The sequence below is a fragment of the Apaloderma vittatum genome, unplaced genomic scaffold, assembly GCF_000703405.1.
Source record: "Apaloderma vittatum isolate BGI_N311 unplaced genomic scaffold, ASM70340v1 scaffold37558, whole genome shotgun sequence".
In the NCBI taxonomy this organism is placed as follows: Eukaryota; Metazoa; Chordata; class Aves; order Trogoniformes; family Trogonidae; genus Apaloderma; species Apaloderma vittatum.
Window position 1 is genome coordinate 2,286 of NW_009730795.1, and position 21,962 is coordinate 24,247.

The window sequence follows — 21,962 nt, forward strand, 5'->3', positions numbered from 1 at the left end:
CTGTGCTTTCCTTCTCTCTTCAATCCTCCTCCTACTCTCAAGTATTACAACAAATTTTAGTCCACAGCTTAAAAAAGTTTATTTGCATTGAGGCAGTTTCCATGAGAAAGAAAGAGCTCCAACGGCTGTGGGCTGGCAAGCAAATCAGTTCACAAGGGTCTGAAAGGACTGCAATTATCCGTTTGGCCCACATGGGAGAGCATGCGTAGCCCCACATAGGCAGCTAGCAGCCAGCCATCAGCAACAAGCTGCCTCCGCCTACAGCAGTCATCTCCTATTTCTTCTCCCCAAAGCAGAACAGTTCTGGAAACCACACACCCTGACCAGGACATAGCCTGGGGTTAAGCTGACAAGGGGATTTCTGAACAGAAGGAATTTTCAAATGAGGTCTGCAGCAGCAAAATAGGTTGGGAGGACGGAATTGCAGCCCTCAGTTTGCAGGTGGTGTCACGAGAAAGGGTACTGGAGTGCCAACTGGGAAAAAAGCAGGACAATGCAGGAGAAGGGTGCAGCTTGGCTTCCTCATGCTGTAAGACCAGATGCCTGTGCAGAACACTGGAATGAACTGCATTTTGGACTTTATTGCATAAAAAGACAGGAGAGATGGGCCTTTGCCTCAGTCAACCTACAGATTTTTCCTCTGTCATTACCTGGAATAACGGATAGCAAAATCCTACTAACGAAAGCTGTAGATATGCCAGGCTCTACTGCCAGGGATACTGAAAGCAATGAATACACTTTCTTATTGCAATATCTTAAAATCAACCTACTCTCTCCCCAGCATTACCAAAGAGTAGGACTGAGGTACAGCTCTTGACGCTCTGGTGATAGTTTTCCAGTTAAAAATATAAGTGTGCAGGAGCCATCAAGGGTTTGCACCAGACCACAGCCAGATGATACTCATCAGTAGCCTCTGGTGGTGAGTACTTGTTGCTTTAAGCAGTGCACACGGCCATCTGCAGTGCCAGGAACCTGCAGCACACTCTACGGTCATGCATGCACTTAACAGTTGTCTGTTCGTGAGAGGATCTGAACACCACGGAGGGGCCTTTATAGCCAAACAGAAAGACCTGCAGAAAGTTACCAGGTCTCAGAGCACACACCACCAAATCCTGCCGAATGCTTTGCTGATTAGACCCTTCACTTGCTAGACTCATTCCAAGAGCGCATGAGGTCTCCTCAATCTCAGTACAGGGGCACATATAGGGAAAAAAATATTTCTCCAGGCTTTTAAACTGCATTTCCCTAAGTCTGAACTATGTGCTATTCGCTGTAATGAAGGATGCTAAAAACATACTAAAAGCTTTGGGAGTCTGCCAGACTGCTACAGTAATTATCCAAGAAAGCAAACATGTTTTCTTATTGCAGTACTACAGTAATACTGCAAGAGCCCACAGAAAAACAAGCAGTGTTAGTATTATCTGATCTCTGGCGGATACGATTGCTCATCAACAGCTTGCTTTTTCTTTTTATTCCTTTTGCCTAACTATAGAAGTGTCACTATTAGAAAACAGATTATATATCTATGTTATTTAACAACATTTTCTTTATGGAATTTCCTAATAAAGTCATAAAAAGTATAAAAATCAAACAGAGCATTTCAGGATGACAGTTTGTTTTGGGTTTCTTTTTGTAACAAATTTCCTTTGTCAAACTATGAAGCAGAAAAATGTACAGAAACATTGTGAAACCTGAGGAAATCATTTGCTCATGACAAACTCCATGTATAGATTGTACAAGTGTTCCGACTCTAGCTTTGTGAAATAAGCTAGTGAAAGACAAACCAGTGCTGTGTTCATATACAGAGACCAAGGCAGTAATGTTGTCTCTGTGTTACTTAAAATTAGTTACTGAAATGATTACAGACCTCACATGGATGTGTGCCAAGCTCTGGAATATTTGTTCCTGGACACTGACCTTTTAGCATGATTCTTTATTTAAAACTTCTTTAAAAAGCCGTGTCATTATAAGTGCTTAAAGACGCAAAGAGAAACTAAGGAACTATACTTTTAAACTAAAAAAAAATACAGGAGAACTTAGTGCTTTGAAATCTTGAGTATTACATATTTTGTGCTACTTTTTATATGAGACAAATAAAACCAGGACAGCCCTATTTCAGAAAAACATTTCAAACAGAAAACTGCTTAACCAGCTCACCTTAAGAACGATGCAAGAATCGTCTGTCCGTATTGCTCCCGCTCTGCACATGGAAGTAAGGCTGTAATGACATAATAAAAAATATGTTCACTCACCATTGGCTTTTATGCACTGAAGTAAGACAGTGAAGAACAATCAGGCGTACTAATGAAACATACTTTCCTTTGTTCCACCACTGATTTAAAGACAGTTCTGCTTACTAGACTTGCCCACATAAACTACTGCAGGTGTACTTTTACCATATTTCTAGTACAGAACATCTTGCTGGAGGACTAATCAATGCACGCACCACACACTGGTCAAAAAAGGTCTAACCATCAAAGTCAACTGATCCAACCTCTTTCATTAAGAATCCCTTCCCAAAATCAGTAACTTACATTAAGTTAAAGGAGCAATATACATAGACCTGTCCCTTGCTGCACACAGCATGGGCAAGTACTTAAAACATTCAGGAGAGAATCACTGTGAGGTTTGTAGTCTGACAGCTTAGTCAGAAACCACTCAAGCTTTGCATCGGATTAGGGGACACGGTATCATGGTGACATCTGCCCACAGGAGTGCCTTAACACTTTGCTGGAATAAGCACGTCCTTGCTAACGATTCCAAAGAACTCTCTGGCACTGAGCCAAACCAGCATTCGGTTTTGTTAGACAACAACTTAGACAGGAGATACAACAACTCCAAGGTCTCAAACTACAATGCTGACACACAACATCAGACAAACACGGATGCTGCTTTTTTAATTTACCTCTGTACTGCTCCAAGCTACTAGAAATGTCAAGCAGTTCATCCACCAGTCAAAGTGTTTTACATTTAAGTGGTTTACATTCTGCACCTGCTTTGTTACATGGAAGTGGAATGAAGCTGGAGGATAACTGCTCTGCATCCAGCCTGGGAAGCGTCTTTTGTTTGAAGTTTTGAACTAAGCTATTGTAATCGGCTTTTACCATGCCACAGTTGAGGTTAAAAAAATAACTGAACTTCAGGAAAAGTGACTTAAAACTAACACATTTCAACTCTCTGTTGGGCAGGTTAAAAGTGTAAGTAGGGTCAATTACAATTGCTCAGCTAAGGAGCAGTAAAACGCTACCCTACTGTCACCATTCCGTGTTTCACTGCATTCCTGAGCTCCTTCTGAGTGCCTAAAGAGAATTCTTTCACCTCTTAGAAGGTAACATCACTGCTCTTGTTACAAACATCCACCAGTGATAGATAAGCTAAAATCCCATAATCGGAAGACTTTTAACATATTATTTCTTAGAAGATAAAAGATAAGATTTGATGGTTAGCATAGTGATCATTTTATAAACGTTTACTGTCCAATCCTTGTAGCTGACAGCAGGAAATGAGAAAACTCATTTTCACACCTGAACAGCCAGGAAGAAAGTGCCTGTCTTGCAGTTGCCATTCAGTTGAGCTAGACCCTATCTGCCAGACAAAGTAGCCGTACTTCAAACATGAAATAAGGTAAAGTATTTTTACTTCAGGTTAAATAGGCTTGGCTTAGCTGGAAGCAATTCCAGTAATTTTACTTAAAAATGTTAGCACTCCACTTGTAGCTGCAAATCACTCCCCCTTACTCTTATTGATGCATGTAAATACCTGAGGAGTGGGGGTCAAGAAGAAGGTGCCAGTCTCTTCAGTGGTGCCCAGTAATAGGACAAGGAATAATGGGTGTAAGCTAGAACACAGGAAGTTCTGCCTCAACGTGAGGAGAAACTTCTCTACTGTGAGGGTGATGGAGCCCTGGCACAGGCTGCCCGGAGAGGTTGTGGAGCCTCTGCCTCTGGAGACTTTCAAAACCCCCCTGGACGCTTTCCTGTGTGCCCTGCGCTAGGTGATCCTGCTCTGGCATCTATATCATCTTCCAACCCCTGACATTCTACGATTCCCAAGAGGCTTACTGTTCTTCCCTCTGTGCCAACACTGCTGCCCAAGTGAAGGATCTTTACACCATTTCAATCAAGAGACATTACCTTAGAATCATAGAACTTGGGTCTCCCATGTCTACTTCAATGGTTAAAAAACAAAGGAAACTCCTTAAGACAGCCTTATATGCAAGTGTGGATTCAAAAACAGAAATTTAACAAAAGGCTTCACAAATGCATATTAAAAAAACCCCAAACCTTTTACATCGACATTCTAAGGACACTAGTAACGGAGAGCAAGACAGATCAGTTGACCAAAGGTTTCAAGGCAGGAGCAAAGTCTTAATTTAGAAACAAAGAGGACTTGGGGCAATTTCACCTACTACTCTCATTAGAAAAAAAAGAGATACATAGTCTGACTTGGAGGGATTCAAGTAGGGAACGGATACAAGCAAAGCTGGCAGGCCTTTGCAAGCCCCCCGGACTGTTGTGAAACTGAGGGCTTGAGTGCCCTACTAAGAAGGATGACTGCCCATGGACTAATTAGAAAACTAATACAAAATTTAAGATACTGGTTCGTATTCCATTTTCCTGTAATTTGCTTTTTTGTTTTTCACTTCATCATTTTCTTCCACGCTTTCAAAGTTCCACATGAACTCAAGTACTGCAGAGCAACAACAAAAGATGGGATTGTCTACCCAACTCTGTCCAATTTGAACCATATCAGCAAAGAACACTGACAGACCTGGAAGCATTCATTCCAGAGCAGTTCTTTTAACCCCAACCTGCCAGAACTGAGACTGCTACAACGCAGTTAATTTAACTTGCCTTCTTCACTAAGGACTACCTAACAAAACCAGTAAAACCAGAATGCATAAACCAATTGTGGTTGGAAGGGAGCATGGGAAGTCCCCAGACAGACCTCCCACATGGAGTGGGATAACCTAAAACAACTCCCTCCTCCACGCACACACACATACCTGTCCTTACAATTGCTTTCATGAATGTCATGAAGTCATCACACCCTGGCAACATTATAGAAGCGACCATCCTACCTATCCCCACTTGTTCCTCACCCAAAATCTTGAGACCTTGCACAAAGAGAAGTGTCAGTGAAAATGTGTCTTGAACTGAACCAGAAATCACTGATCCGGGGCAAAAATAAGCCAACAAAATCTAGAATAATAATTAAAAAATACATCAGTGACCAAACTCTTGAGTTACGTTTTAGTAGCTTATAGTGATGCGTAGTTTTATCTCTTTAACCCTCTGAAGTAATTTATTCCATTATTATCAAAAGAAAAGTAAAAGTATCTTAAAGGGAGTAAATTTCCAGCTTATAAGCCAGTATAATCTTAGCGCTGCTGTTACAGAACTTGGTCACATTTTGTCACAGGGTAGAAAGTCCGTATGAATACGAACACACAGAAACGTGCCCACACCAGAAAGGAAAATTTGATTTGAACTATAAAATTAATTAATAACATTAATTGAACTATAAAATTAATTAATAACATTAATTGTGCTGTATAGCACAGGAAGCTTAAAGAATAATTGACTTTAATTAATCTTAGTGCATACAGTTCTCAGCACACCACAGCCCCAGTCACCTGAGCGAGTCCTCTGAACAGGGCTGCAACAAGGACATTAACCTGTACTACATGATGAAATTTCAGTATTGTTCTCTGTAGGGACAAACGATTGAGCATACCCTATTAAAAGTAAAACTTGCAATAAAATCCAAGTTACTTGTAAAAACTGCAGATCAGCTTATGAAAATGCATGTCTGAATATACGCTCCTGACAAAACTGCTGCCCAGCAACATTTTTTCCTGCTTACGTACAGCAAAGAGCAGAATTTATGCTATAAAGATTATGAGGGGAGAGCCACTTCTTGAAGGATTTACATAATGCCAACAATATCTGTAACTATTCCTAAGGTTTTAGACCACATACTACTTTGCAACAAGCAAAAAGGGAACAGTTAAAGTATTAAATTGCACACTATTTCATATCAATTTTTGATGAAAATTACCATTTGGCTGATGTGAGCTGCATTTCAATAGGCTTGTCCCTTTGTAACATCTTCACAAAAATTTGCGGTAACAATTCTCCATCAACTGACACTGCAAGCAATGAAAGAGAACTCCAGGTAATTCTAATTCAACCAATCAATAACATGAATGTTAAAGAAGTAACAAGCAGCAGTATACTTACCATTTACAAGAGTCATTGATACCTGTGGGTTCTCAAAGGCTAGAACTGAAAAGCATTTCAATGCTTGCATTCGAACCTGTGTAACAACAGAGTATGTAAGAAGTATAAAAACACGAATTTAAAAGCAAAATTGCTCTATACTGCTGTATAGGCTTGTAGAAAAAAACATCTGTATAATCAGTAGAAAATGTAGATGATGATCAGTAAATGGCAGATGGAAACATACAACTCAAACCTTAACTCCTGTCATCTCTCAGTTGGGCTTATCCTTCTATAAGTTATGTTGAGAACAATTTGTGAAAAAGGCAATGAAGGATAAAACTTGGGAACTAGACAGTCAGAAAGACCAGTCTTACTTGTGATGCCTCACAAATGTGTAAACAACAACAAAAGAACAGAAGTATCACAACAATAGTACTTTTTTTTTCCATAAGAGAATCAGAAATACACAACCTTGAGATTTATATTTCAGAAGCCTTTGAAGGTGAGTCTAATAAAATATCTAAAGAGAACTGTCCAGCTGAAGTGATTCTAAACCAATCTTAAAATAAGTATACACAAAAAATTCTACTGCCATTACACAGCCTCAGGTATCACTCATACAAAAAGGACTCACAAACTTCTTCATGCTCTACCTTCCTCCTCCAATCCAAAACCATGTCTTGGTTTAATCAAGCCATATTTTACAGGTGCCTAGTCACGCTAGGCTATGAAATCTTTATAACCCCTTTTTTGACACAGACCAACCACTATCATCTTCCCAGATGAAGAATCTAAGTTATTCCAGATATTAGTCTTTGACTTCACCTTCTACAATTCCACATATTTAAATCATGTCTCTTTCCAAATTTCTGTTACCACACTGCTAGTGTGAAAATAAAGCAAACGGAAAAAGATTTTGACCTAAAGAACTCCATCACTGCAGAAAATACTTACTGCAAGTTAGGTTTAGGCCCATCCCACCCTTCTCAAAAAAGTCTTAGAAACATGGAAGTCCAAGAGTAGACAAAAACAGCAAAGTTAATCACACCTCTGTGCATTAATTTTACAATACCTAATCACAGTCATGGTAACATCTCTTCTCATCAGTAGTAGTGAAGCCTGAGGAGGAACAGATAGCAGGCTGCCTGGCTTCAGAACAAAAGCCTCCTTTGACAGTTACTTTTCAGCCAATCTAATGAACACACTGTATGCTTCAAAGCAGCAGGAGGCAGAGATCTTGTATCAAAAAAAGTGCTGAAAAAAGTCAAACCTACAGCTCAAGAGTCAGGGGTTGGGGGGGTAGGTTCTAATGAGAACAAATGAAATCTACGTTAACTATTTTATATAATACTGCTCAGTTAAAGACATTAAAAATACTACAATGACTACTTTCTTTGCTAGTGATGTCTATTTAATGGCAATTAGTTCAGTAGTTATCTGAGAAACAGGGAATGCAAGCTTTTGGAAAAATACGTAAATATGGTCTTGAAACCATTATCCATGACACCGCTGGAAAAGCTGTCGTCCCTTTGTGTTAGATATCTCACCAGGGGCGAGGATGCACACTTGTAATGATGTAACACAGGGGAAAGATACTCACAGAATCAGCTGGCTACGGGACAATGCAAAAAACAAAGAAAAAAAGAAAAATAGTTTATTGAAAAAGAATAGTCAATTCTCTTCTTCTCAATTCTCAAAACTCTTCTCATGGAGATTCAAATCCCACTTTGAGGGTTTCTGCTATTGTTCATGTGGTCCTATTGCCTAAATGATCTGAGATACCCTCCTGTCCTTTACTGCAAGTATTGAAAAATAGGTATAGTTTTTAAATGATGTCTTCTGTTCAGCACTTATTTGGCTGAACGTTAAAAAACTGGATAGAGAAGTACAAGAATGAGACAGCTTGTATTTTACAGAAAACTGTTAGTTATGTCAGAAGTCCAAGAATGTCTAATTACTGCAGAACACTAAGAAAGCAGCGCAATGAAGTTTTTAATCCCATGAGAATTAATGGGGGAAAGCATATGAAGAGCAGTGCAGTATGTACACCTGGAATTTAAAAGCCTGACTAACTAGTGAAGAAGGAAATGGAAAATACTTTACACATCCATCCAGTAAGGCAGGACTAAATATTTATATTATAATGTAAAGCTACATATATTTTGTTGGCATAAAAGCAACTTGAAAATTTTATCTTGCTCCACTTTCTTTATTTTAAAGCAGCTCTTTTTAAAAAATAAAGAGTGTTGAAAGCCATTAGAAAAGGTTCCAAGCCAAACATAGCTTGGAAAATTCACCTTGTGATATATGGTAAAAAAGGTCAGCTGATGGGAGAAAGAGAAAAAATGCTGCCTAATCATGGTGAAAACTAGTTAGTACAGAAAGACGAAACCCAGAAGCTTATCAGTCTCACTAAGAAAATATTGAAGGCTGCATGCTTCCTGTGGATTTATGAAAAAACCTGAAACCTCACAAACCAAACCTAAAAGGCACCACACGTCCTGGAAAAGAGCACCAACTTCCTCTTCACTTGGAATTCTCATCTAAAGACTTTTTTTTTCTGCTGAAATATACTTTATCAAGAATATTAAAAAAAGACAAGCACAATTATCTCCTGGAGTTTCAATTACCCAGCAAACAGCCTACTTCCAATACAATAAAAATGGCATAATAACAGACAGATAAATCATATTAGATATTAATAGTAATAACTCAATGTATATTTGGATACTTTAAATTGTTTCTTATTTTCAGAATAATGACATACATACTTGGGGGGGCAGGGGATAAACTGATACCTTTGTAATAAAGTCTGTGAAAGTTTAACTGCTTAGGGATCACAGGATTTGCTTTAGACAAATATCAAAATTATTTGCATAGCAGGCATCTGTTAGCCCTCAAAACCCCAAACTACATGGGAAAGCCCCAAGAAAGCATTTTACACAAAGTTTTTATTAAGTAATTTACCGCACACTCCTAAGGCTGTGTTCAGGTTTTGAAATTTTGGCCTTAGACCAAAAAGAGCTAGCTGACTCTCCTTGCCACCAAGTTTTAGGTAAAGTATGATGCTTTTCCCTGGAGGTGGTACTTTCAGGCAAATTCTATGTCCATGATTTCACAGGTATGACTTCTCAGTAGGACAGCTCACATTTACTATTCTTCAGCTTAACTTCTTTCTCATTTACTCTTCAACAAACTAGACTTTTTTACTGGGTTGACAAGTGACTGTTCTCCTTTCAAGCAACAACAGCCAGCTCTGTTCTAATTAATGGTGTTTTAACTTTAGAGAATAATCCAACAGAATAGTTCTTGCTGTAATAGAAATCCATACAATAAATAAAACCATTAGTCTAGAAACATACATGATACCTGTTTATAGTTCACATGAACAGACATAGTTTCTATAACCTCATATGAATTCCTTTCATAAATGTATGTAAAAAAAGGAATAATTTTAATGTCTTACTTTGTAGGAAGTGGAGACTAACAGATGTGCAATATTCTGAACAGCTCCACAGTTAAATAAGATTGTCTGGTGATCTGGACCCTTCAAAGGAAAACATAAAACATGATTTATTTATTTTTTTAAAGAACATGTAAGAGGTTTCCGCTATCTGCAACTTACTGTTAAGTATTAAAGGCAGATTAGCTAACATTTACTTTGTAATAAGCTCTCATAGCAACTTTTTTTTTTCAATATACAAGTCCAACTCTTATTTTTACAGCATTTCTCCTTTTCCGTTAATTGTTTCTACTCTTTTACTTCAATAGGCACTGAAATTAGTTTTCACAAATGAAGGAACACAGCTAGAGTACTTAAGCTTCTATTCTTCATACTGGAAACAACCAAAAGCTCCTGATTTTCTCTACAAATAATATAAAAGATTCCCAGTTACTAATGTCTTCTTCACTAGTAGTATTAAGCATTTTCAACAATTCAAACTACAGAAGAGAGGAAATGAATTGTGAAACTGTTTCCCGACAGCATGTGATAGTGCTTTTAGAACAGATTCACACTTTCTTCCTGCAGATTATTTTATTTTCAAACATATTTAGCCATAAGTCTAGTCAGCCATCACCCATTTACAGACTTCAAGATCTAAGTCAGCGATGGCTGATACGTCAATATTTTTCCAAGACTTCAAACGCATTTGGAATTAAACATAAATACTGAATTTTGCAGTAGAAAGGTCTCAGAACTTCAGCAGTATGACAAGGCTGGATGAGGTTGGAAAAAACAGGAAAACTCAACAGGGCCCTCAACAGTCTCTTGTGAATCAGGTCAGTGACTTACAAACATCTCTTTAGAAGTAGATTCATGACTCTAGTCATCTTTGCATTAAGCACAGGCTATGCACAATTTAAATTCAGCTTTTAGAATGACACAGCATTAATCATATCTCAACGCATTTTCTTGACTAATCTCAAAGTGAAGTATCTTCACTCCTTAAGCTTTTGTTCAAACCCAGCAAATTTTAAGGGCATATCTATACACCCTAGCATACAAGTGACATTCTACATTTGCGTTTGAGATACACCTGAAATCAGATTCCTCTTACACTCAGAAGAACATTTTTAGAACACCCCTTACCTCTAAGAAAAACAGCATAAAATTACTTTTAGAGGTAACATATCTGGTGCTTTAAGAGATGCTTCAGCTGCTACTGCCACCAAAAGCTTTCTACCAAAAATGCAATTAAAACAGCATGGTTGAAGTAGAATACAACTTACATTGGCACACAGAAGTGGCTGAGGCAATGATTTAAAGCCGCAGCTATGCCAGTGTTGAAGCTGAAGAACAGATATTAAAATACATGAAAAAAAGAATGAAATTAAAGTAAAAGAAATCATCTTGACCTAGACAGCTTTAGTAACTTACAACTATTCGTGATTTTTCAGTGAGATGCCGATGGTAAATTCTGTGCAAACAGGACAAATGCACGTAGAGAGGTGACACTTTGGGTGTATTCTTAGTTGTGTAACTAGAGGTACGTGAAAACATTTCATCTGTACCCATTGTGTTTGCACACATCGAGCCAGCTGGTTTAATTCCCGATCAGGTCAAGCACTAATCCATAAACAGGGATGGCTTCAAACACAAACATGAAAACTTGAAAATATAATGTATCATTTCCAAGCAGCTCAGGTATCAGCTTAATTAACAGACTTTCTGCTTTTGTTTCTCTTTGGGTGTATCAACATAGCTCCCAGGAGCCAGTCCTATTACAGTGATCTTTTTCTCCAAATATGATTAATGACATGATATTTCAGGAACAGAAATGGTATTTCTTTGCATGATTTTCCAACATAAAATGTCAGTTTTCAAGAAAGTGGTAAAATAGAACAACGTAACAATTCATTCCACAATGAAATTTCAGAAGCAGACATCTAAATGCAGAGGTACCTTGGTTCAGGGATCCAGCACCAGGCCTAAGATCACCTAAGAAATTATTCTCAGAATGGGCTTGGGAGGAAGCTGCCTTAATTACTTTATCCTGGATCTTTCTCAAACACAAGTTTTTAATTTTCAAATGGTGGTGAAATTATTCCTTATGCAGAGATGTCACCACATTCAAATATAAGCTCCGGAACAATCTTTTCAAATTAGTCACACAACCATGTGTTTCCAAATGTATATCTTTTTAATTTGACAATTAAAACAGTACTCACATCACTTCCTCTGGAAGCAAATCAACTGTGACAGAAAGAATCTTAAAAAGTAAATTCTGACTTGCATTTTAGCATACCATGTATATAAACCTGATTTCAGTTTACTCATTTGTTTGTAAGTTGATAGAATCCTGGCTCTGCATGTTACGAATTGCATCTGCTCCTCCTGTAAATCAACGCTTTCCCTTGCTTAGGATGGCTCCTCTCCAGGGTCAATATTTCCTATCAGTTAATTTTAACTCTACAAACACAGTGAGAAGCAGTACAAGTAGGCAGTAAAAGCAAAAAAGAACAGCAACATGCTAGCAACCTGAATTAAGGATTTCCTACGTCAAGAGAACAGGTCTGAGTTTTTCCAGGGAAATTTAAGCAAGCAAAGAGAAAGAAAGAAACCTGAGAAGCCCACCCACACAAGACTCGGCTAAGGAAGAGAAAAAAATGGATGCACAAGATCCAAGCAGAGAACACTATGCAGGAACAAGGAGGGTAGGAACTATGATATGTCACTATGAGTTTAGTGAATAAATCTACTAAGATGAGGAAAAAAGAGAAAGGCATCTGTACCTCTTACAATACATGCTAAGCCTTACCTAAATACACAAGCTCATAGTAACTTACTTCCTCAGGAAAATAATCAGAAAGACTCTCATATGTGGCCTTTTAGGGGGAAGATGGAGTCTTCATTGAAAATGTAGTGAATACTGAACATTTCAGTATTTAACTTCTAATTAGAAGAACATACTTTGCTTATCCATATGAATCAGAAAATCCAGTGCAAATTGTGCTTTACTGTATTAGATGTCTTTTTTTATGTCTGAAAATGTAGTAAATGACCTTTGTAATCAGACCTCAAACACCAGAACTAAACAAAAAAAAAAAAGAAGTGTGCATTTTAGATTTTTGCTGAACGTTTTGCATTAGCCTGGGCAAGAGAGAAAAGAGCTCTTGATCAATTTAACGTTTGTGATGATCTGTTTGCTCAACCTCAAGGATTTTTCTTTGTTATTCAGCTCATGTTTATTCTGTAAATGCAACTATTTCCTTCCATCATCCTGCTTTTCTTGTGTATTCCTGTTTCTATCTATGCAATCAACATTTTCCTTTCATAAACTTGGATTTTTCAAAACATTTGCTGTAAAACTTGCTTGAGAGAGGGTCTGGAAGAGGCACTCAAAACACAGTAGGGAGCTCCTAAGAGCTTCCTTACCCTACTCTTGTTAAGTGACTGGGCTTTGTTAACAATATATTTGATACGTAAGTTATTAATATAGCTGCAAGGAAGTAACTCATTTAGGAGATGATGATACTAACTGTTTTCATGCTGCATTAATTACCTGAAGTTACTCAGCAATTCTCACACAGTCAAGAGGCTTTATAGTGCTACAGAGCAAACCCCGATTGTATAAGCTGACTTCTGTATCACCCTATTGTCAGTCCTGCATTCATTTTTCTTGTAAGCCAACATGGCCCAATTTTTCATCTGTTCGCAGCAGTCAGTCTATCACAGAGACTTTCAGCTGGTCCATTTTTCTTCTTAAGATACCAAATTATTTTTCCAATATTAGACAAACTTCCACAGTCCAGCATGGGATTTTGCCTTAATGTTTTCTTTAAACAGTTCTATAAATATTAGCAGCTGAGTTATATATCACACTACCTCTACAGTTTTCAGTCCTCAGTTTCACTGAACAGAAGAAATGCAATTGGATGAATGTACATAAATAACATAAAGGTAGAGAAAACTACATTTTTACTAAAGGAACAATTGAGAGTTCCAGAAAACTTATAGTAAGTGATAGGGTAAAAAGATACTTTGAGGACAATATAAATTCATAAATTTTGGCACTCTTCCATTTGTTAGTTTGGGAGACAAATACTATCCAAGATCCTTTAAAATGTTTCTAAAAGGGAAAGATGCTGTTAGAAATCTGATCTCCCACGCTGAATTATTTTGATAGTTATTCTATAATCCATAGGTACAGTAATTACCAAAATCCCACAACAATAATACAAAAAACAGTGGTGTGTGGAAACTTGAGGGGGGAGGGAAAGACAAAAACCTCTGAGTCTGGGGTGGGGCTGCTGCTGGCTTTAAATTAGTTTTCCCGTATCAAGAGAATTGCGTTACACAGCAAGAATGAACATGTATGTGGATAAACTTTTAACTGGCAGAGCTCAACTCAGAAGAGTATTTTTCCTCTCAGCCTATAGTACCTCTCCGAGAACATTCTCTGCATTTAAAACAGCTGTCTTTAAAGCAGATGCAAAACCTCTGCAAGGAGATACTAACACTCTCTTGAGACTTCCACAGGAAAAAAACCCCAACCTTACAAAATTTATACTCATAATAGCAAGGACTGGTATTTGCCTAGACTGTTGACTTTGTTTAGTAGCCAAAAGTATAAATATATATACATCCCCTATAAAAAAACCCCACATTTATTTGCACAATTTGCTTTACCGTAGAGAAACATATACCAGTCTCAATAAATCTGTCAGCAAATCCAGAGCAATAACAGCTCAGTCACTACCATCCCTAATGTTTCTGCCACAAAACACAGTATCATCTTACATAGCTCCTTATATGCCAGAAGCACAAGCTGCTTAAAGAACATGTATTCTCTTTCTTACTTTGCAGCAATGTGAGAAGATCTGACATATGTATTCTTGTGTATATCGAGACCTACTGAGCAGCGCCATGAGGTGGGAGATAACTGTGTCATCCTGGAAAGAAGTGAGAAAAGAAAAAAAAAAATTAGCACTGTATTTCAGCATAGTTTCTTCCCAGTTTGTTATTCAAAAGAGTATTCCTGACTCTGTGTTCAGTGTTCTCCCTTCCACTGAAACCTGTATGGACACAGGACAAGACCATAGAAGAGGAGAGACATGAAGGCACAAGTGCCAGTTCTGAGTCAAATCCTCACGGAAAAAATGAATGGTTAGGTATAAGGTTAGGCAAGTTAGGTATAAAACTTCTGGAATTTGTCTTCAGAATCTTCACCATGGTCACTGAAAGCAAGTACTCCAGGAGTTGTCTTAGTAAATCAAAATTGTAGTAGAGAAAATACTTACCTCTTTATTTTAGCTCTGAACAGAAAATAGCAGAGAGGGGAGCAAGGTGTCTGACTGAACAATCTACAGTTCACCGTGAATCCTGCGGCACTCACTTTCTAACTAAGGTGGAGTAATAACTTCCTTTGCCTTTAAGTCAAACACACACTACAGACACTATTAGTATGTGTGACACTAATGACAGAGTTCCAAAAAACCAGCAACAGCAAATTGTTATACTGAAGATCCCTTCTGAAAAAAAAGTTGTTATTTAAGCTCTGTGCTAAGTTAAGAAAATTACAACATTTTAAAGCTTTCAGTTATTTTTACCAGTACATTTTAGTGGCAGCAGCTGCAATGATAATAAAAGAAACACTGGTCATTTTAATTTGGAAAGACAGTAAACTAAATTACTTTCATGAGATAAAGGGTACTGAACAGAGGAGATAAAAGACTGAATGAGTCTTCCTTTCCAAAGAACTTATGCTACATTGATCTTACACAATTAAGTCAGACACCTTGTTTTACCTGCAGGAGAATGATGAATTGCAACCCTCTGACTAGGCAGAGATGAATTAAAAGTAGAGCAAAATATTTATGTTCCTCCGCTACTTTTACAGCACAGCACTAGCCTGATTGTCTTAATGACTATAGCTTTAGAAATAAAAAGCTGTTTACGGAAAGTTTTATTTCCCAATCACTTGGGGAACTTCCAAATACTATTTTTTATATTACTCTCTCCTATTTGTACACATAAATGAGATTACGCAAAGTCTCACAATATTATTTTTTTATTTATATATGTATACACAAATATTTAGACTTATTTTAGAAAACTTTGATGCTAATAATCCAGCCTTCTTATTCTCTGTAGAGAAAAACCAGGACAACAGAGCCAAGAAACACTGAGAATAAAACCAACATGTTTCTACTGTTTGTTTCCCAGTAACTGGAAAGGATCAATGTGCAACAGCCTTGTTTGCCACTTGAGCATCCGACAGAAAGGAAGTTACTTACTAGGAACTGGAGCTCTTCCAGGTACAGCAGCCACATATCCGTGCTCACTGCACACTCACGTGCACAGGAAAAGCATGGGACAAAGTGTTCTAAGCAGCAGCATTCTCAGGCTCTGGTCAATGGCAGCTCCATACAATCTTCTGCCTTTACACACAGCATGTACACAGACACATCTCTTGGTTCACAGTTTCAAAACCCAAAGGAGCTGGTTTCGTTGCTGGTCAATAGTGGACATTAAACCCACAATTACGTTGTAATAGCACTGATGGTCATAACCACAACGAAGTGTCTCTTGACTGTCCCTGACAGAGGTAAGCTTGCAGGGCTGTGTAAACTAGGTGGGTATTGGCTTTGGGGCATGTGCCAAGCAGAGCAGCAAACTTCCATGAGAAACCAAACAGAAGCAGCTAACAGGCCAATCTTCTTCTCAAGGAACACATATTACAATCTTACAAAGTCATAGCAGGTCCCCAAAGTGTCTCCTTCTTTCACATAAAGCTAACCAAACTGACAATATAACCAGCATTCCTCTGTGGTTTAACACATCTGACCCATTAAAACAGATTCTTGTCATTTTCTGTAAATACAGCTGAAGGTACCAAGGCACAATACACACAAAAACATGCTAAGAGGCTTATCAAGCGATACAGTGCAGCTTAGACAAAACAATTGAGAATTCAGGGGGGTAGGGGGAAGAGAGAAGAGACACCTCAGGATTCAGAGGAAGTAAAGCTTAACAAAAGGAGCTTCAAAATGTAAGATACGAGACCTCAAATCTGCAGGGAATCTGTTTGTTTTTTTAAAAACTGCAAGTAGAAGGATGTAAATGCTGTCCTGAAAGTTAAAGTCTTATAAACTGGACAGAGATATTGCTCTTGCCACAGAATAGTACAAGAACTCACAACTACAGAAATCCATACACAATAAGCTGAATGAAAAAAATCTGCACCGGTTCAGTAATGCTTACCCAGAAGAGATTCCCATGAGCTAAAAACAATTTAAATGGCCACTATTAAAGATGCACAGACACAGTGTTTCCTAAAGTTGGTAACATGTTTTTCAATCTATACCATCTAGAAAACCATAGAACACTGCAACCTTCAGGAACATAAGCAAGGAGAAAATCTAGACTGGATGGGGGAGGGGGAATAAAACATGTTTGTCTTGTTGTGGTCCCTTCCCCCAAATTGGCGGGGGAATTTTTAAGCACCCACTATTATATATTGCTTTGTAACTAGGCTTTGTCCTTACCTTAAATTTGAGTTTCCCTCAGCTAACTAGGAAATTCTAGATAAGAATTTATAGATGTTAGCATTCATTCAGGTTCAGAAGGCAAAAAAGAAAGCTAAGAGTAGCAACTAATTTATTTATTAAACCATAGGTGACTGGCTTGCAAACAGATTTGATCCTCACATCCATCGGGTAATTCTCATGGGCTGCTCTGCGCAGCTGTCTTGTAGATCCGCACCTACCAATGTCTCCCTGTAGGCGTTTCTGACAGAAAATGAATATAATTCACTCATGTGATCTATCACCTTTACCACATGACCCGTTCACATTTGGATACTGAATAATGCTGCCAACCCTGAAGCGACCCTAGAAAAAGCTGTAGGATTTTCCCTCCTTCCCTCAAGTTGGTAGAACAGTTTCGCATCTTGTTTTATTTCTAAACTTGAATGGTGTAATTGCTTATGAAAAGCAGATTTCAGTGAAAACACACAAGAATAACATTTAGATTATTCTTCATTAACTAAGAAAGCACTTGAAATCTACAAACAGTGCAAGAAGGCAAGCTTTGTGTCAGGAGTCACGGGCAATCAATCTGAAGCTAGAGAAGCAAAGATTTCTGATGCTATCTTTCACACATTTTACAAGAACATATCTTTCCATATCCTTGTTTTTATGTCCTAAACTATGAATAAAAATATATTGCTTTTGTCTTTGAATAAAATAATTATTGAGTTGAACTCTTCTTCAACACAGATGAACATGAAACATCTCTCTACCTGTATCTAACACCAGAAAAGGAACAAAAAAAACTTACTTCACATCCTAGACAGTGTCATCACCATGCAATGTTTCACCCAGAACTTCAATAGTGTTGCTCACATAAGTATTTTTGGCTGCAGTCTGATAGATTGGAGAGTTTTGGTTAAGATATACATTTGGTTTATACATTTCAGTGACCAGCACAGCCTGATAGCGCAAAGGTAAATTCCTGGAAAGGAAGGTGTTCATAATGGATGACGAAAAGCATTTTAATCTAGCATTTATGAAACTAGGACGTTCTGACACCAAGTATTCTGACTGGGCACTTCTGGTGTCACTGTGACCCCAGGGATGATGTTGTATATAGGACATAAGGGTTAATGAATCCTTGCAATCAAGCGAGCGAGGGTTCCCTAAAATTCTACAAATACATAAAACTGATATTCTGGACTATAAAAGGAAACCTTTGAGAAGTGATTCTTTGGAGATCATTTTTATACACCTCCTCATTTTGTTCCATCAAATCAGGAATGTTGTGGGTATGAAAAGTTTAAAACCTCTTGGAAGGTTGCAACAGTGCTTCTCTAATGCTTGCGAGAAAATTATCTTAATTTTGCTCCGTGATTCTGCTAAAATATATCCAAGATCTTTAATAATTTTGGTATGTTTAACAGAAAGGAATCTAGAAAGAGTAAAAAGATGTATGGACATTACTGACCTCCAGATAAATGCAAACAGTGATTATGTGTCAATATGAGGCTACGCTTTTAACAGTGCTGTCAATGAATCCATTCTTTTTGTTTTAAATAGATTAGCAAGAGCTGAAGCAAACAATAGGCTGTCAGTCAAACCAGATTTAACTTAGCACTTGAATCTATTCATTAAGCCAAAACACAACTAGCTGCATGGAGCTGACTAGTTCAGATGTAGCGAACACCTCCAAATACAATCTTAGAATTAAAAAAAAATTTTTAAAAAAATCGCAACATACATGCGCATCTCGACAGACTTCTCACCCATGCCATCCCTTGTTTCCATTTGCAGGACGATGACTGAATCAATCTCAACACCAAAGCCTGCATCCTTCCAGTGAAGGAAGTCTCCGCAAGATGTGTAAACCCGGCACAGCAGCTCTGGGTACAGCTCACTGCCCTGCAGCACACTTGCTCCAAGACCTCAGCATCAGACACTGAAAGCCCGGCCTCTTTGAGAGCTCAGCGTTCACTCAGTCCAACACACAGATGGACGTGCCTTCACATTCTCTCAGTATGGGTCCTGAGCTCCAAAGGAAATAGCCCAAACTATCTCCGAAGAACTATTTTGTCTTTGGAACTGAATATAATTGCTCAGAGCTGACAGTAGCTTATCCTTCAAGCTCCTGTCTTTAAGGAAAGGTTTAAGAGGAAAGGTGTAGTTTCTGACCCCTGGCATTTCCCTCAGCAGAAATATTCAGGTTACTGTGGACAACATGGAGGAGGGCAGATTGTTTTGTTTTTAAATGAAACTAACTTTTTTTCTCTCCCAAAGCTACTACAAACAAAAAAATATTTTCAAAGCCCTTTAAACAACTCTATTTAAAAGCACTTGTGTATCCTGGATCTTAAGTGAAAAGTCCTCTGAAACCTCTGGAGTGACTGTAACATCCTTGGAGACATCAAGCTAAGTCATATCATCTTGTCTTGGAAATAGTCCTGGCCAAGGTTTGAGAGACAGCAGTCAAACCACAAAGAAATTTTGGGAAAAGTTGTCATCTTAGATACAACTCAGGAACCAACTTTTGAGAAGCCTTTTCCAGAAGTGCTGGACAAGAAAGAAAAGCCATTGGCAAACTTAGTCTCCTAGCTTTCAAAACAGGATCTGATAAAGGCAGAACTAAAGAGGCTGCTGAATAAGCTCTTTTATTCATTCAAGATTTGAAGCTACCTGGAAATGGTCACAGTCTCCCTGGAGCTGTTGTGATTAGAAACAAAGAGGGAGGAGGGTGGCTAAACAAGAACTTTATGTTCTTCCTGTTATTCTCCACGTTGGAAACATGGAGCATCTACCTATAATTAGGTCTTTAATTGCAAAGACAACTTCTCAACTGCTGCCTTGTGACACACAGCTTGCAGCAGTGGGTGTTGTGACTATACCTTCCAAGAGAGCAAACCCATCTCTTCTTTTCAAAGGATCTGCATTCATTACTTTTCAAAGCATGTGTTTGGCTATTCCCATTAAAGAAGTAAAAAAGAAGCTGATTTGCAGAAATAGGACCTTGAGCACAGTCAGAAAATACTTAACTTTCAGGTGTCCAACCGGAATGGGAGATTGGAAAATGGGTATTACGGTTGAAACTAAAGAACAAGGGCAGCCTCACCAGATGATCATTTCCTGTAGCAATAGCTGATTAGGGGACACCACATTCGCCAGAATAACAAACAAGGTGGCAGAGTTCTGATGTCACTGTTGCGACTGTATGTTGAACACACAGAAGTTGTCTCTAGTTATGACAGACATCTGAACTGTAGATAAAGTACGGAATCAGAGGTCAGTTGAGCCCTTCTCTATAAGCACCAAGTCTTCCTCAGCAAGTGACAGTCATCCCTTTCAGTGGTGGGACCAGAGTGGTCAGCACTGCAGGCTCCCAACTACGCTCAGAAGTTGGACCTGCTGGGTGCCTGCCAGGCAGCAGACTGGTGCAATGCTACCCTTTTCCCAGCAGGAAGAGGTTGCTGGTACAGTACAGCTTTCATGTCACAGCTTGCCTCATCCCTTACACCAGTTCAAAGGAGGAGGGAAGAGTGCAAACTCTTCTTTCCATTCCTCCCAAGCAAGAGACAGTGACCGAGTTTGGGAAAGCCCTTTTGTGTCTAAGCTGCCACAGAGCATTGCCTTCACTCAGGACTCCACATCAGTGGCTTTGCCCACTCACCCTAAGAAGGGCAGCACCAACAGCCTTACTGGTCCCATGTTTCAAGCTGAGGTCAAGACTATAGCAAAAGGGAAGGATATTTTCTATCCTCCTGTGAGTTAAATGTAAATCACACATTTAGTATATTTACTAAAAGCAGAAAAAAATTAGAGGTGAATCTCTTTCACAAGAAGTGCAAAAAACCTAGAAAGTATCCTCACATCTGGAGTGAAATGACAGCATCAGATAAAATTCTAAGCTTCAGAAATTAACTTTTTGACAATATCATTATGATAATCACATCTGTAAATATCATTTAGAGACAGTTTTTACTTCTTAAGATTGCACACAAGCCTGAAAATTTTAGGGTTTTTTATCAGTGTGCTACCTGGCTGACCATCTCATATCAAGTATTGCTATACATGTTAGGTGACCCAGATGTCTGAAATGTAGGTAGGAAATGCTAATATTGTTGGTCAAACAAGCCCTCTTGACTACTGCAGGCGACAAGACCTTTCACTCCCACCAACTCTACAGGTTTTAAAATGACATAATAATCTGCTTACAACTTACTGTGTATAGCAGATCCTCTGGAGTTACAGGACTGATGAAAATGGTACGGAGACATCTCAGGCAAGCTTCAATAAACTTCAAATCTGGAGACAGTAATCCTGTCAGTAGAGACAAAAACCTACTATTCAGTTTCATTATCTTTGCTTATTTGAGTATTTTAGGAACATTTACTAAAATAGACCCACTAAGTTACAAATACCTTGCAATAAGGCTGGGATAATGTGGCAGTCTAGCAGAGATTTGACATTGTTCTCTGTACCCATTGCAAGGCTTCCGAGGACCACTGCGCATTCTGTTCTGAGTTCTGTGCTGGAGGTTTCTTGCTGAAGTAAATACAGTAACCTGGAAATAAAGTTATTTTTAGAGGAAAATTCACAGAAAAAAACTTTTAAGTCTAGTGAAAAAGATACAAAATCTGAATCCTCCTACGTAAAGAAGATGAAGTCCTTAACAGAAAGATGAAGACTGAACAAAAGAGTAAGATGAAAACTTTATTCGTAAGAATCTTTTTTACACTGTGTTCCTATGCAGGTTTTACTTGCTCTTAT

The 21,962-nt window shown here is 38.3% G+C and overlaps 1 protein-coding gene across 1 annotated transcript; it reads right to left on the bottom strand.

Moving 5' to 3' along the window:
* Nucleotides 1-2,157: 2,157 nt before the first annotated feature.
* On the bottom strand, nt 2,158-21,756 carry LOC104278069 (armadillo repeat-containing protein 8-like; the record flags this gene model as incomplete). Its single annotated transcript, XM_009874922.1, has 8 exons — nt 2,158-2,218; nt 6,061-6,151; nt 6,243-6,318; nt 9,691-9,771; nt 10,956-11,015; nt 14,526-14,618; nt 21,415-21,512; nt 21,614-21,756. Coding segments are annotated over 8 exons (703 nt in total), but the record flags the coding sequence as incomplete, so codon positions are not given.
* Between the last annotated feature and the right edge of the window lie 206 nt (nt 21,757-21,962).